The 18,067-nt window shown below is 38.0% G+C and overlaps 1 protein-coding gene across 3 annotated transcripts in view; it reads left to right on the top strand.

Annotated features, from left to right (window-relative positions):
• STK32A (serine/threonine kinase 32A) overlaps positions 1-18,067 on the top strand; it is a 130,959-nt gene that overhangs the window by 34,562 nt on the left and 78,330 nt on the right. For all 3 annotated transcript variants that reach the window (XM_059063017.2, XM_067031876.1, XM_067031875.1), the window contains exons 3-4: positions 6,767-6,822; positions 8,094-8,245. In XM_059063017.2, coding sequence (XP_058919000.2) covers positions 6,767-6,822; positions 8,094-8,245 — 208 coding nt within the window. The remainder of the gene's footprint in view (positions 1-6,766; positions 6,823-8,093; positions 8,246-18,067) is intronic.

Consider the following 18,067-nt stretch of genomic DNA (forward strand, 5'->3'; position numbering starts at 1 on the left):
GATCAAGGATGTTTATGGTAGTATTGTAGGAAATAGCAGATAATTAAATCATCTTTGAAAGTCCATCAACAGGCTAAATATTTTATGGTATATTTATGCAATGAAGTATAAAGGAGTTATTTAAAATAATTAGATATAGAGTTATATGTAATGGTATGAAAGGTCAGAAACAGTATAATTATGTAGAAAGGGCTTATAATCTCTGTTCCTACAGGAATGCTAGTACCTTGTTATTGCTGTCTAATGGGAATACATATAATATGCAGGAAAAAATCTCTTAAAGGATACAGAAGAAATGGTTAATAGTGGTTGCCTTCTAGGAATAGAACTAAAATTTTGGAATGGGAAGAAGACTTAATTTTCTCTGAATAATTGTACTTTTTTATCATTTGTAACTTTTAGCTTTCAGTAGGCCAGACATTATACTTCTGCTTTATAGCATCTCATCTTCAAAACCACTGGCCAGTCAAGTTTAATTAGCTCTGTTCTACAGATGGGGACCTTGTGATTTGAAAAGATGGAGTAACTTATCTAGGGTGCCACTGTTGGTGTCCTTGTTCTCTCATCAATAGAAAGGTTTACAGAAATATCAAGGAGTGCAGTTCTCAGTAATCTCACGTATGGTCATGATTCCATACTTAGGAAGGCTGAAATATTTTTAAAGAAAAAATAAAATATTTTCCAAATATTTTTACCTCAAAAGTAGAAAAAAGAATGGATTTTCTGCTTTACTTTCTAGAATGCTCTTCTCCCAAATTCCAAGTGTCAGGGTGGTATAACAAAGTCTAAAAAGTGTTTCCCCTTTTCTTTCCTTCAACACTGTTTATTGACCAGAATGTTTTGACTGGGGAGATGGTAATAGAAGTAGAACAAAGGAAATAAAGAGCATCAGGCCTGAATCCCACCATCAGTACGCTTCCGTTTAGGGAAAGACTTGGGAAAGCCTGACTTGTGATTCTAGAAGGATAGACAAAAAAGTTCCACCTTGCTTCTCCTGATTCTACCTCTGGAATGGGTGGACACACAGCAAGAATAACCATAAGATAGCTATAGAGACTAAAAATGTGGCTGCAGGATCAGAAAGATGTATATGAATTTACATGAAAGTAGATTTATTCTATCCGCTCCTCCACTCAAGTGTTGGGTGTAGCTTTGTGACAACAGTCAACCGCTGTCCCCTCACTTGGTCTTACTGTCCACGTGACTTATAAATTCAAGCCTACCAAAGAGCTGAGTGTGATTTTAGTGCTTAAACATTTGTTTTTCATACAATAGCCCCTAAATGCAATTCCTTCGGTGCTCACACAAGGAAAACCAAACTGGAATGGACTTTGACAGACTGTCTAGGTCTTCAAATGGGGTACCTTCTCCGAGGATTTACATGTGTAGTTTTGACTGAATAGGTTTTGCCTTACCTTCTGACTTACGAACCTAACCCAAGATGAGTGAGTCACAATACTAGTTATAATCATGGCCAATTATTTAATCTCTCTGAGGCTGAACACACCTATCTGTAAAAGCCGTAAGGTTATTGAGAGAATACAATGAGACATACAAAGGAAACATACATAAACAGACCTCTAATGCCTATAGAATTTCTGTGTCTGGTTGATTAGTGGAGAATGGGCACCTATCCAAAAGAAAAACTCTAAAATAAGTCCTTTTAAGATACTTAGTTTTAAAAATAAATAAAAATATTCCAAGGGATATCATAACATTAGGATCTGTTTCAGCTTTGTCTATTAACCTGATATACCTCCAGGCAGCCTTAAGAATACTGTATGTACTGACCTGACGGTTGCTAAGACTGGGGTGAAAAGACCTGTGTGAAAGCAAGACTCTGAGGCAGAGAGGAAGGTGCCGGAGGTTGAGCTGCTGTTGCCTGTTTGTTTCCCTGCGGGCCACATTCCCTGGCCCAGCCCCATCAGTGTAAGTGAGAACCAGATTCTGTCTCTCCCTACACTCAACCATGACCTTCTAAACCCCACAAAGACCCAGGGTCTCCAGGAGACCCTTTTTATCTTCTTGGCACCAGAGCTTCTCCAGGAACCAGAAGGAAAGTTTTAGAACATGATACAAGGACAAGACACAAGAAGAAGCCGCAACAAAGGTTAACTTTGCTTCAGAGATTGAAGAGAACACTGCTGCGAGGCCAGCACACCACAGACTGCAAAGCCCAGATGTGTAGAAATGACACTGACAGCTGCCATTTACTTCCGTGTCGCCTGCTAACATCCACGTGTCGTGATAGCAGTTTACCGTGGTATTTGCTGGGAGCTCTGAATTAGCCTATTCCCTAAGCAGTAGTAGTAGTACTAGTAAAAGTAGTTTGTTCCATTTTATATTCTAAGTACTTTACATATGTTAACTCATTTCATTTTGCTGTAAACCCTGTAATGTATATATTATTTTGATCCCTATTTTATCAATGAAGATACAGAGCATGGAAATAAATCGACAGGAAAAAAAAAAGTAATTGCCAGGATTACACAAGTATTCATTGTAGGAGCTGGAATTTGAACACAGGTAGTCTGTCTCCACAGACTGTGCTCTTAATCTCAGGGGCTGGCAAATTTTTTGTAAAGGGCTAGCTAGTAAATATTATCAATTTTCATATGGTCTCTGTTGCATATTCTTTATTATTTTTTTAAAATCCTTTAAAAATGTAAAACCAATCTTAGCTCACAGGAGGCACAAATACAGGCGGCAGGCCCATTTTGTCTGTGGGCCATATGTAATCTGCTGGTTAGTACTGCACACGTTGATCAAAGGTTTAAGCACACAGTGGGTGTGCTATTGCATACTCCCCTTAGGCAAATCCTACATGCCTATAATATAATTGGTTTTCTGTTGACAAAATAATCCACAGTTCTGACTTCATCTCTCTCTCTCATTTTGTCTGAATTGATGAGGTTTGTTTGCCTTTTCAATCAGCCTTCCTCCAAACTAGTGTTGCTGTTGTTGGACATTTAAGAAGGGACCTTAAGGATGGAATAAGAGCTTATTTTTCAGTCACTTTCAGCGTGTCATCGGCTTTTTCTCCAGGATGTATTATTACACAGGGAAGTGACCTTAGGCACTATGGCATTGGACTGGATTTGGATCTTTCTTTGACTGAGTAGAAACAAAGGCATAAATAAGATGTAAACCTTAAGGTTGCCACTTTTCTGGGACCTAACCTGACATTAATTAAGGCAGTTCTGCTAGTAGAAATTTATCAGCAATGTGGCATCTAATCCTTTATCATTTTCATTAAAGCTTAAAATGGCTTATAAAGAGACATGGTTCATGAAATGGATTGATATCACAATGGAACATCCTGCTTTCTAGGTACCTGCTATATACTTGGAGATTCAAAACATCATCACAGCATTGTAGGCTAGACTGCTAGTGGAGAAACCACTGTGAGTTACTGGATTTGCTAAAAATGAAACAAATCTTGGTTATTTGTTTTTTTAACACTTCCATAGTACATAATGCATAACTCAGCCTCATGTGATGAGTGTGAGGAAATCATTGCATTGGTTATTTCAGTTTAAAACTTAAGAAAAAACTTATAAAAGTGTTTTTCAAGTTATTTTGACCACAACTCATAGTAAAATATAGACTAAAAATATTCTCATGATACAGTACATGTCTATCCACACACAGATGTAAACTGAAACAAAAGTTTCAGAGTCAATACTACTCTAACTACATTTGAGACATTTCTAATATTTTATTTTCTATTCCATTAAATTTTTTAATGTTCTTTATTACAACTAAATTTATTTCATAACTTATTAATGGGTCTTGACTCAGTTTGAAAAACACTTCCCTAGAAGACCCACATTCTCACACTGCTCTGGTTTCCAAGAAGCAATTGTTTGGGGGTTCTTCTGTATCTTTACAGCTTACTTTATTTGCTGAGAACCAGATTTATGTGAGATTTACGTGTAAATCACTGCACCAGGCTCTATGGGAAGTGCAAAGAGATGCCTTCAACTACCTCAAGCCAAGAATTTTCTGAGTTGCCAGGAAAACACAGGTGAACAAAGCAACATATAATCTCTGCCCTCATAGAGTTTATGATCTAGTGAATGAAAGAAACTCAGAACTCAAGGAGTTTGGGAAGACAACATAGTCAAGTGAATGACATAAGTAAGCAAACTGTTTTATTAGCATTTTTCTGGATAAAAAGTGTTTCCTTATCTAGCAGGGTCAGTCCCATCTTTACAGATGAGAAAATGGAGACTCAGAATCTGTCATTTAGGCTTAAAGACTTAAATATAAGACATGACACCATAAAACTCCTAGAATAGAACATAGGCAAAACATTCTCTGACATAAATTGTACCAATGTTTTCTTAGGTCAGTCTCCCAAAGCAACAGAATTAAAAGCAAAAATAAACAAACGGGACCTAATCAAATTTATAAGCCTTTGCACAGCCAAGGAAACCATAAACAAAAAGACAACCTATGGAGTGGGAGAAAATATTTGCAAAAGATGTGACTGACAAGGGCTTAATTTCCAAAACATACAAACAGCTCATAAAACTCAACAACAAAAAAACCAAACAACCCAATCGAAAAATGGGCAGAAAACCTAAATAGACACTTCTCCAAAGAAGAAATACAGATGGCGAATAGGCACATGAAAAGATGCTGAACATCACTAGTCATTAGAGAAATGCAAGTCAAAACTGCAGTGAGGTATCACCTCACACCAGTCAAAGGACATCATTACAAATGCTGGAAAGGAAACCCTCTTACACTGTTGGTGGGAATGTAAATTGGTGCAGCTACTATGGAAAACAGTACGGTGGTTCCTCAAAAAACTAAAAATAGAGTTGCCATATGATCCAGCAATCCTACTCCTGGGCATATAGCCAGACAAAACTGTAATTCAAAAAGATACATGCACCCCTATGTTCATAACACACTATTTACAATAGCCAAGACACAGAAGCAGCCTAAATGTCCATCGACAGAGGAATGGATAAAGAAGACGTGGTATTTATACAATGGAATATTACTCAGACATAAAAAAAGAATGAAATAATGCCATTTGCAGCAACATGGATGGACCTAGAGATTATCATACTAAGTGAAGGAAGCCAGAGAAAGACAAATATCATATGATATCACTTATATGTGGAATCTAAAAACATGATACAAATGAACTTATCTACAAGACAGAAAAGACTCAGTTCTAGAGAACAGACTTGTGGTTGCCAGGGGGATTGGGGGAGGGAAAGACTGGGAGTTTGGGATTAGCAGATGCAAGCTATTATATATAGGATGGGTAAACAACAAGGTCCTACTGTATAGCACAGGGAACTACATTCAATATCCTGTGATAAACCATAATGGAAAAGAATATGAAAAAGAATATACATATATGTATAACTGAGTCACTTTACTGTACAGGAGAAATTAACATAACATTGTAAATCAACTATACTTCAATAAAATTTTAAAAAAGAATCTGTCATTTACCAGAATTACACCATTGTTTTCAGGCCAAATCCAGGATTATTTGTAATAGACATGCTGCCTCACATGATTAAATGTTTTTTGGTTTTTTTCCTGAAATAAAGTGGGTTGGGAGTTTAGAAGAAGTGATGATTAAGTCACATTATAAAAAAGTTTCAACCTTGAGAAAGCTTGGAAGATGAGAGCTCTCATCTCCCTTTCCTTCAGAAGGAGCTAATCTGATTATTTTTGAAATCGACAAATTATGTCTTTTAAAGAGAAGAATGGCACCTTCTTGTATTTTGCAATCTTTTCTGATTCAATTCTTAAAATCCCTCATTTGGAATTTTACTCATCTAAATCCGTATTTCAAAAACCAGGAAAGAAAGTGGGGCATTTTCTGAAGATCATCAAGGCAAGGAACCAAAGAATGTCATCTCTCTGGGAGAATCTATGCTTTGTTCTTCTCTTCACCAAGCATTTCTTGAGCATTGACCCAAGAGACCATGCTTTCTATAAACTAAACATCTACTGCTTCTAACTCCTAGGAGTGAACATGTTATTATTTTTTAATTGATGTATAGTTGATTTAAAATGTATTAGTTTCAGATGTACAGCATAGTGATTCAATATTTTTATAGATTATATTCCATTTAAAGTTTAGTAGTGGAAATTTTTAAATGGCAGATGGAAAAGATCATCTCAACTTCAAATGAAGTGTATAAAATAGATTTTTATACTCATAATCATCCTCATCTCTTAGATATCTGTGCCTTGGGGATCAACTCATTCTATAAACTTACATGTGTAATAGTTTCTTACTTGGGAAAATTGAGATCATTTGGATACACGAAAGAGTGTTTTAATGAGAAAACAGACAAGAAGATTTTTAAAGTGCCAACCCTTAGTAGAACTGTATGCACAGAGGACCGGGTCTCTGGCCACCTATGTGAAACCCTCTGTTATATCCACTTAGAGCCCAACAACTTCTCTCTTAACATTCACCAAGAGTTTTAATTGTCCACTCATTTTGTGACTATTTAATCCGTAAGAGTCTCTCTGTGGAGCCCTCACTAGATTACAGTCTCCATAAAAGTAGAGATTTTATTTCTACTCTATTACTACTATATCCCCCAGTACTAAGCAATGTGATTATGTGTTAAAGAAATGTCTATTGGATGAATGAATAGTCATGTTAAGGAATGTTGTTTTAAATAAAGTACTTAGGTTTAGTTCAATCTTTATATATTATTCATTAGCTACTAACAGAGCACTTGAATCACTCATGATGTTCTTTTTGTTTGTTTTACAGTCAACTTTGACCACTTTGAAATTTTAAGAGCCATTGGAAAAGGCAGTTTTGGGAAGGTAAGAACCAAAATGACTAACCAATAATGGGGTATGTAGCTCAAAGAACCCAAGAAGGTTCAGATTAATTACTGGGACCACAGTAAATGATAATTCAGAGATGTTTTTATAATGGGTTTTTATAAAATTATTACCACAGTTTGAGCAAAGTATGAGACAGGCAGCTACATAATGAACATGTATGTTCTCAGAATTATCTCAGTCAAACCAGTTTACTCACTGGAGTTTGAGGCTTTCTCTACACTAATGGGGAGAGTAAGATTTCATAATCATTTGCAAGTTGTACCAGTACATTCAGTAACAGTTGTCTTGTCAGTATAAGAATTAAATCTTTTCATGTGCGAAAGAAGCCACCTGATTTCTATTTTCCCCAGTTGTACCATAGTTTTATTTTAAAAAACCTACCACAGGGCTTCCCTGGTGGCGCAGTGGTTGAGAGTCCGCCTGCCGATGCAGGGAACACGGGTTCGTGCCGGGTCCGAGAAGATCCCACATGCCGCGGAGCGGCTGGGCCCGTGAGCCATGGCCGCTGAGCCTGCGCGTCCGGAGCCTGTGCTCCGCAACGGGAGAGGCCACAGCAGTGAGAGGCCCGCGTACCGCAACCAAAACAAAACAAAACCAAAAAACCTACCATAAAAATCATACACATTCAGTCCAATTCTTTATAAGAATCTTCTAGATTCATAACCTGATTACTATTGTGTCTTGTGGAAACATACTTTAACAGAATATCTCATATTTCATAGTGAACTTGCATTTTAGAATCATCTGCTGTCAACTTTATCAGGCATTATATGAACCTCTAAAAGAATTTCAAAAATATGCACATCATGCTTAGGGTTTTTCCCCACGCTTCAAGTCCTTTTTGGTTGTCTCACCTATGGCTGTCAACAGAAATTCTTGCACAATATTGTTCATCTTGACAGTTTAGCCATGCCTATTTTGGTCACTAAAAAGCAGAATAAGGCTGTTGTTAGTTATTGGAAGATTCCTGACATGGAGGCAGCTATTTTCCCCAAAATGCTGTCTTAAAAATCCCCAAAAGCAAAATCAGGCAAACTTGTTTGAGAAGGCAGAGATTTAGAAATTGACTTGGTACAGGGGAAAAAAATGAAATTTTTTACTCTGAAATCAGAGCTAAGAGGCAACTTCAACATCAGAGGATTTGCAAGTGATGGGGCCTCCACGCTGTGATCGACGGTCTTTCTCTGTCTCATTCCCGTGATCCATCATCTCCCTAATCACTTTCTCACTCTGGTTGGCACCATTAGGTCTGCATCGTACAGAAGAATGATACCAAGAAGATGTATGCGATGAAGTACATGAACAAACAAAAGTGTGTGGAGCGCAATGAAGTGAGGAATGTCTTCAAGGAGCTCCAGATCATGCAGGGGCTGGAGCATCCTTTCCTGGTTAATTTGTGGTAAGTCGTTTTCTTGGACCTCTGAATGGGACACTCCTACCTTCACCCCCAAATCCTGTTACATAAACACATCCTGATTTCTACGTGGGCATTGGCAAAACTCACATTGGGATCTTCCTCGGGACTTTCGTTCACCTCGGTTTCTTTGACTTTATAAAGAAACAAAAATGTTATATTATCACCAGTAAATACTGCTCAGTTCAGTTGCCATATTTCCCCTTGTCCTTGAGGTCAGTATTTTTTTTAAAGCATTGTCATTCAATAGGCTGGCAAGGAATGAGTTCAGATGTCTTCTCACTCATTAGGTCTTTTTTCCCCCTTGCTCGTGGGGCAGGGACTTGGAGTGCAAAGTATCGCATCACTGACAGAGATGAGGTTGACTGTTAGGACTCGTACAAAACACTTTCTCCTTAAAGTGATTGGCAATCAACCTTTTTTCCTTACAGCATACTTCTTAAGCAGCCACATATATACCTGTGAGTTGGAAAAGGACGGGTGCTGCCTTTCTCACCAAACAGACTTTAACGCAACCGGTGCTAATTTATGTCAGTAGCTAGACATTAAATGACTAATCTGCTCTCAAAGCCATTATCATAATCCAAGTCTTAGAAGACTGCGGAGACACTTGCATTACCTATTACTTCCTGCTCTCTTCTTACCCATGGAGGTCTTTATGTGGCTGGCTCATTTTGCTCTACATTTTAATGCATCCATTATGTTAAGAGCCAGTTCTTAAAGCTAATTCAGTATGACTGTTATTTAAATATGTATACCAAGCAGTTCTTACTTACTAGCAAAGGGAAAAATAAAAAAGAGATCTCTATTCAGAGAATACTAATGGGAAAATCATCAAAATGTCACTGTGTGTTTAGGGAGATTCTCTAGAGGAATCAGTGCATAAAACCTGTCTCCCTCCATCTTTAATACAGTTCACTTAATACACAATTTGCTTGAAGACTCTATGCCACAGTTGAAAAGAAGATGGTTCTGTATGACTTGGAAATAGGTCTGTTAGAGTTTATGCACTCTTCAGACATGGGGAAGCTCATTTTGGCCCAGCCTTGGTGCATTTAATCAGTATTTTACAATGGCCTATTCACAATGCTGCCATGTAAAGAGTTAAATGGATGCAGCTCTTTCTTCCCCATCTTTAGCAATCATCAAATTGCCCTTTTTTCCCTCTCTTCACAATGATGATCCTCCCTTTGTTCAAACTCACACTGTCCTCCTTCAAAAGTTCAACCAACTAATTTTCTTCTTTTAAGACCAGGAACCCTTTGTAAGGGCACATTTAGCATTTTGCCCTCTCATGCTTGTCTGTCATCCCTGAGAAGGCCACGTTGATTTCATTCTATTCCCTTTTTTATTTTTTAATAACATGAGTGTTGTAAGACTTTAAGCTGGCCAAAGAGTATAGATTTTGCTACTTGCTCACTTGGTTTCATTCCAGACATCATTCTCTTGTCTGTGCATGGTGACTTGGCAGTAACAGGACATATATCCTATTCTACCCTTCTTCTCACTTCTGACACTGAATCTTACAGTGGAATCCTGGGCACCATTAACACTGATGGAAGAGAGAGAAGAGACAGCTCCACCCCCATGATTCTAGTACCACATTCATAACTGGAAACTGATAAGGGGCATTCCTAAAGGTACAGCAGAAACCCCTTTGTCTTTCAAATCCTGGTATAAAAGTCTTCAGACTTCAGCATCTTTATTCCTTCTAATAAATGCTTTCTGCCTTACTCAGTACAGCATAGTAAATATAAGTGATCTTTCCACAACTATTAAGCACCTTGCAGTGCTTCAGGAGGTGTGGCTGTGAGTAATTTACTTTACCATTTTTAAGTCCCATTATTATAAGATACGCTGAATGTGTGTAATTTGGGTTGTTTCTATGAGTGAAGAATGATCAAGTGCTCTGCCCGGCGCTCAGCACATAGTAAGCATCTTACAAATGGTAGCTCTTAATTTCCTTGCTCCATTAAGGCATAGCATCTCAAATGCCCATCACTGGTGGCCAGTGTGGAACCCCAAAAGACAAATCTGAAGGGTGCTTGGTCCCAAGGCATCCTGGCAAGTTGTGTGTGGTGAAGGAAATGGCGAAGAGTCTTCAACTCATTCCCTGTAAGAGCTTATGTTTGTTTTGTCTTCCACCTGCATTCTGCAAATCAAAGAAAAGATTCCCTGTGTATTATGTACAACTTAATCAAGACTTTTCTATCCTGGGTTTAACTAGACTGAGCTTTATATCTCCAAAACTTCAGGAGCCGATTTTCTTAAGAAGCATTTTATGATTAACAAAATAATAGCAATATTTTTTAGAACTCTTCTGTACCCATTCATGTACTCTATTTTGCTGATATGTTGTGTAGGCCTGCCAATATTGCTTTTAATAATAATCTTCTCATGGATGCTCAAAATGTCCTCTGGGGATGTGTTCAGAAAATTCTGGTTATCAGGATGAAGGAAAACACAAATTGTTTCTCTTTCAAGCAGGTTTTACACTAATGATAAGAAGTCGGTTTATGAATATATTGGTATAAACACATACACATATGATCTTTGAAAACTTTTCTGCTCATTGCAAGTTGAAAAACAGAAAATCACATAGAGAAATGAAAATTCTCCAATAATCCTATCACCTTGAAACCACTCCTAACAGTGTGTACTTTCCAGTAAAATGTCTGCATCTGATTGTGCATGAGTCCCATTCATTCTTTCATTCATGTATATATTTCCGGAGCATCACAACTTATAATCAGGGCTGTCAGATAAAATACAGGATGCATAATTAGATTTGAATTGCAGATAAATAACCAATAACTTTTAGTATATGTCCCAAGCATCACACAGGACATATTTTAACTAAAAATTACTCATTATGTGAATTTCTAATTTGTGGGCATCTTGTATTTTTATTTGCTCAACCTGGGGACCGTAATTGTAACAGAGACCTGTATTGTGGGGATGCGGTAGCAGACAGAGGCCCTGATGTGTCCCACATCACCATAACCGTGAGAGGCTTTCATTAGTCAAATAGCACATGAATACATCAACTATGAGAAGTGCATGAAGGAACTAAGTAGAAAGAGGGGTGTGGGAGGTGTGTGTTTTGAGGGTTTTCAGGGAAGGAAGGTGACGAGTCTGGGAGCATCAGTGTTAAGGGTGGAAGAACCTTCTGAATTAAAATTCAGCCTCTCCAGCCTCCACAGACCTGGCCCAACCCAGAACACAGTTACCAGATAAAGGCCATCTTATAAAGTGAAGGCTGCCTGAGAGGGCTGGCATCCAAGAAAAGCAAATACAATCTTCCTGCGAGCCCCTCCCTGAGGGCCTCTAACAAAGCCCTGGCAACCCACAGCCTGCAAAACAATCGCCCCAGTCCTGACCAGCACAGCCGATCCCCAGGTGGCTTTTGTTCATTGAGATTAAGCCTGCAGTTGCGCACAGCCACTCAGGGCTCCGAGCTCTCCTCGCCCGTGTCTCCCGTTCCTCCCGTCCTGTGAACCCCAAGGGTCCTCGTGTGATTTCAGGAAATGAGGAGATGCGATTGTCTGTGTTAAATGAAAAGGACCATTGGTACTGGGAGTGTGAAAAGAGAGCCCCGTGAGATAGCGCAACACAGTCATATAAATGAGTTCCCTGGAAGCAACCCCTAATCATCTGTGACTCAGAGTCCCAGCACCTCTTCACGGAATCAGAGACCTTTGAGAACTCAGGGGTTCAGAGTCCCAGCATCAACCATAATAGCTTCTAATACTTCCGGTTTTACATATATGTTCTCATGTATTCATCCCAACAACCTACGTGCATAGGGATTATTCTTCCCATTTTACACCTGAAGAAACTGAGGCTCAGAGAGGTTACACCATTTTCCCAGAGTCACACAGCCAGGACTCAAACCCAGGAATCCTGATTTCAAAGACCCTGCTCTTCCTGCTATACTCTACCCTCCCCCACAGATGTCTTGTGAGACTCTCTTACAAAATACATACAGAAATGCAATTATTTTGTTGATCTTTCTCTACACCCCACCAAAATACAAATGCCATGACGCAGATATGTTAGTATCTTTTGTTTACTGCCTCACTCTCCAGCTCCTGCAATAGTGCCCAGCTCACAGAAAGGGCTCAATAAATATATGTTGAATGAATGAATGAACAAATGAAGTGAATTAGCAATGGGACTAGTCTTCTGGCTCCTGGTTTTTTGCTCTTTGCCCATCATACCTCTGCCACCTCTTGCACACTCACAAACAGCCCCATATAATCATGCCCATTCCAGATTCTTTGTAGGCCCTGAGGTCAGAGGGACCCGAGTTTGAATCCCTGTTTCACCACTTGCTAACTGGTAAATGAAGCAAGTTACATTATGTGTTTTTCTTGGTTTCCTCATCTATAATTGGGAATAACAGCAATATCCATAGCAGAAGGTACTGATACGAATAAGAACATGTATATAAAGCATCTCAAACACAGTAGATATTTAATAAATGATGGCTTTAAACAAACAACTCTGAGGCCCCTCCCAGAAATGACATGAACCCCTGCCCCCATAGCCAGAGATGATTCTAAAGATTCTTAGGTGGACAAATGCACCAGAACTTGAGCTGGCTTGGGCATTAGAAAGTCTTTTGTTCTAAAATTGTAACTCAAACAATTTCTTTGAATCTAAAATAAATGTCTTGATATAAAATAAGGAAATACAGAGTGTTCTAATGAAAATAATAAATACCCATATATCGTCACTCAAAATAACTGTTGTAATAGTTTCCTATTGCTGCTTTAACAAATTACCACACACAAAAAACAACAAATTACCACAAACTTAGCGGTTTAAAACAACAGGAATTGAAGTAGCTGAGGTTAAAGCTATTTTCATAATATAATGAAAACATTATTTTCCTTTTGCCCTGCATGGTTATTTGCACTGAAACTTCACAAACAGACAAAACTAATCAGAACAATGACTACCTATGGAATGTAGAGATTAACTAGACGGTTGCATGTGGAAAACTTAGGGAGTAATTGAAAGATTCCAGTATCTTTATTGTGGTGTTGCTCATAGGAGAGTATATATTTGTAAAACTTCATTACATTTTATACTTAATATCTGAGCATTTCACAATAATTTTCCCTCATTAAAATAATATGGAAAATTTTTTCTAAACACAGATGTATTATATTACAACTGTGGAGGTCAGAAGTGCAAAATCAGTCTTCCTGAGCTAAAACCAAGCTATCAGCAGGGCTGTGTTACTTCTGAAGGTTCTAGGGGGAGGACTTCTTTCCTTACCTTTCCCAGCTTCTCCGGGCTGCCTGCATGCCTTGGTTCATGGCTCCTCCTTCCATCTTCAAACCTCTCTCTCTGACTTTCTGCCCTCCTCTTCCATCTATTTAAGGACTCCTGTGATTGCATTGGGCCCACCTGGTGATGATGATTCTTCACCAAGCTCTAGCCACTCTCCACTGGGCCCTCTTCTCAGCTAGGCCTCAACCCTACCCAATAAAATCTTGAACAAAACATTAACATACTTTTTAACAGCTCAAGGCCTCATCCTAGGATGACCCTAGCCCACTTATAGTGCTTGCCTGAGAAAACTCAAGGCTGGAGAAAAATTTACTGTTTGTTCCACCAACACCTGAAGATAGGGCCCCTGTCTCCCAGCCACTGTGGAAGGGGAGGAGCCCAACTTCCATACACGGCCTCAATTAACAAACCAGGTGGGATTCACATGGACCAACCCCTACCTTCCCAGTTTTTGTAAGTTTTCACTTTCCTGGCTCTTCTGAGCCCCAGCTCACCACCCTCTCTATTCCCTATTCAACAAATCAAAGTTGAGTTCAGTTCACAACTGGACTCTTTCTATTGCAGTTGGATATTATGGACTAAACTCTCTCCCTACTACTTTAACCAGTGTCAGCTTTGTTAACTTAGGAAGAGATGTGATTAAATTAAGGATCTTGAGAAGGGGAGATTATCCTGAATTATCCAGTGTTGTCATAGGAAGAAGTTGTCCCTGATGAACTTGGATAGTTGGGGGAAAAGGAAGCAGTCCCTGAAGAAGAACTTGGCAGAGAACAGTGTTATCGTGTGGCCAATACATAGTACTTGTTCCATATAGTTGTTGACTGACTGACTGTTGGGCTAATGGTCAAGAAACTGGATATTTATAATGCAGACTTATTCATTTATTCCTCAATATTACAAAGGATTCCTTAGAAATTCATTGGAAGAATATGTGGTAGCTTACATAGTATCAGAAGTAAAGCTTGAAGAAGTAGGTCTCAGGAGGGTGAGGGACAAAGGCAGTTCTGGGACTCTAGGTAGCAGGAAGTAATGGACAGGCCCTTAAGGCTATCTCAGCGGGGATGGATCAGCTCCAGCCAATTTTCTAACCTTGCATCACGGACTCAACGTTCAAAGTCCTGGGAGGGAATCCAACTTGCTCAGAAACATGCCTACCCCTTGGCTAGAAGAAAGAGTGAAACAAATAATGACTCGTAGATCATTGGCCAGAGGAACTTGGTGAATAATTGTGTCATTCACTGAAGAGGAGCAGATTCATTGTCAAAATCAAGAATTCTCTTTAATTAACAAGAACTCTGTTAATTTTGAGCTGCATCTTAGTCATCCATATAAAGCTGTTGAATAGGCATTGAGTTGGGTGCTCAGAAGAGAAATCCAGAGTCAAAGGAGAAGTCCCACAAAACACAAATATGGGAATCATTGGCTTATAGGTGCTATTTAAATCAGAGACTGGAAGGAAGCACCTTTGGAGAGAGATTACATAAAAGAAAAGGGCTGAGGACTCAAGACCTAGAGCATCTAATACAGTAGTTCCGACAGAGGAGGAAAACTCAGGCAACTAGACAAAGAAGGTATTCCCAGGAACCTAGCCAACAAGCTAGGGGTAAATCAGGAGAGAATCCTAGAATCAAGAAAGGAAAGTGTTTCAGAAAAGAAGGCATGTAAACCATTTCAAGTGCTGCAGAGAAGTCAAGAATAAGGAGACAACTGCCCACTAACTTGGGAAGGGATAGATGTGGTGACCTTGATATGAGCCAACTCCAAATGGCTGGACAAAAGGTGGAAGAGAGTGACTTGATCACAGCATGGGACTGAGTAATTTTCTTTTTGGAGGGTGGAGTGCAAAGTGGTTTTGTTGTGTTTTGAGATTAATCCATGTTGTCACAAGTAGCAATAGTGTTTTGTCATTTCTCTATCATAGTTCACTGTATGAATACCCCATGACTTATTTATACATCTTACTATTTTTTTATTATGCAACACAATTTTTAATTGAAGTATAGGTGATGTACAGTGTTGTGTTTTATATATATATATCCTTTTTCAGATTCTTTTCCCTTATAAGTTATTACAAAATATTGAGTAATAGTTCCCTCTGCTCTACAGTAGGTCCTTGTTGGTTATCTATTTTATATATAGTAGTGTGTGTATATACATCTTATTATTGATGGATGTTTGGGTTGTTTCCAGTTTGAAACTTTTACAAGTAGTCCTGCTGTTAACATTCTTCTTTGTATCTTCTGGTAAACAAAAGTACACACATTTGGGGGCAATAAACCTAGGAATTAAATCACTGGATCCTAAGATTTATGTAAGTTTACCCGGCAAACAGTTTTCCAAAGAAGTTGTACCAATTTATATTTACATCAGCAAGATGTGAGAATTCAAGTTACTCTAAAACCTCACCAACACTTGGTATTGTCAGTTTCTTTACGTATAGGTGTTCCAGTAAATGTGTAATTGTATCTCATTTGGTTTCAGATTGAGTTTCCCTGGTGACTTAGAGTTTGGGAACATTTTTATATGCTTATTGGCCATTGGGAATCCTCTTTTGAGAAGTGCTTGAGTTTTTGGTCCATCTTTTTATGGTTTGCCTCTTTTTCTCATTGATCCCTAGAAGTTCTTTATATATTCTGTAAACAAGTGTTTTTGAGGATGTAAATTATTTGCCCAATCTGTGACTTACCTTTTCACTCTATAATGATGTTTTTTAAAATAATCATTAAAGCTTGAATTTAAATGTGGTATAATTTATCAACCTTTTCCTTTATGGGTAGTGCTTTCTGTGTCATGTTTAGGTAATCTTTGCCCATACCAATGTGAAAATATCTATCCTGTTTCCTAGAAGCTTTGTTGTTTTAGCTTTTACATTTAGATCTATATTCCAGGACCAAGATTCACTTTCTTTCCCCATATGGCTATCTAATTAACCCAACACCATTTATTGGAGCTTTTATGCTTTCCTTCCTGCATCACAGTAACACATTTGTTATTAGTCATATACATGTGGGTTTCCAGACTTTGTTCTATTGATCTACTTGTGTACCTTGACACATTTATCACACTACCCAAAGTACTACAGCTTCAGACTGGTAAAAGAATTCAGTAACATAATGCTCCTTCTTGATTATCTTGATTATAGTTGGACCTTTTCAATTCCATATAAATTTCATAATCAGCTTGTCAATTTGTATTTTAAAGCTGCTGGTATTTATATTGGGTTACATTGAATTTATAGACTAGTTCAGGGAGAATTAAAATATTTGAAAACTATTAAATCTTCCAATTTATCAAATACACACAGATACACACACACACACACACACACACACACACAATTAAGGTATCCCTTAATTTCTATCTTTAGTTTCAGTTTTTAGTGTAGAGTTCTAGCATATTTGTCTTTAGATTTATTTCTAGGTATTTAATGTTTTTAAATTATTATAAATAGTAATTGTTTATCAAAATTTAATTTTCTAGTAGTTTGTTGCTTGTTTACCAAAATACAATTGATTTTCAATATTGATTTTATGTCCAATGACCTTGTTAAATTCTCTTATTCTTTCTACCAGTAGGCCTGTAGATTCTTTGGATCTTCAATATTTACAATCATGTCATTAACTAACAGTGACAGTATTAGTTCTTCCTTTCCAATCTTCTTACCTTTTACTTTCGTGCCCATTGTATTTGCATTGAGAACAATGTTGAATATAGTGGACATCCTTATGTGTTTGTCCTGATTTCATGGGGAAGGTTTTAGGGATTTCAAGATTTCATATGTTTGCTGTAAGCTCTTCGTAGATATCCATTATCACAATAAGCAAGTTTCCTTCCAGTCCTAGTTTGCTAGAAGTTTTGATCATGAATGGGTATTAAATTTTGTCAAATGTGTTTTTGTTTTATCAAGATCATTTCTATTATGTGGTGAAGTATATTAATTGATCTGAAGATCTTAAAATAACCTAGATCCTAAAATAAACCCTAGTTGGTCATGTTCTATTATCCTTTTGTATATATCACTAGACACTATAACACATATTTTTAAGTATTTATTTTTATATATTATTTTTATTTATCAACATTTATTTTATTATGTATACTATATATATATATATTTCAAATGTGCATAAACAAGTTTGAATGCAGAGTATGAGCCAGTCAAGAGGAAGGACCTGGTAACATAGGATAGAAAAGGGAAGATAGCCAGAGCAAGCTGCTGAAGGTGGAGAGATGGATGTGATTCAGGGCACAGGTAAGTGTGCTGGCCTTAGGGAGAAGCCAGGGCACTTCTTTCACTGTACTAGGACCGAAGGCAGAGTATGTAACTGTATATATTCCTAAAGTGGTGGATTTGTTGCTGGGCAGATGAAGTCGTTCTCATGCCATTGCCTCTGTGACACATGAGTTACCAACTGAGGAATGGGCCCAGTATAGGAAATTTTGAGGAGAAAAGCTAAGTGACTGAAAGTGTAAAATTAAGAGAGAATTAGGACTTTCTTAATATCT

This window comes from Kogia breviceps, chromosome 4, assembly GCF_026419965.1.
Source record: "Kogia breviceps isolate mKogBre1 chromosome 4, mKogBre1 haplotype 1, whole genome shotgun sequence".
NCBI classification, from domain to species: Eukaryota; Metazoa; Chordata; class Mammalia; order Artiodactyla; family Physeteridae; genus Kogia; species Kogia breviceps.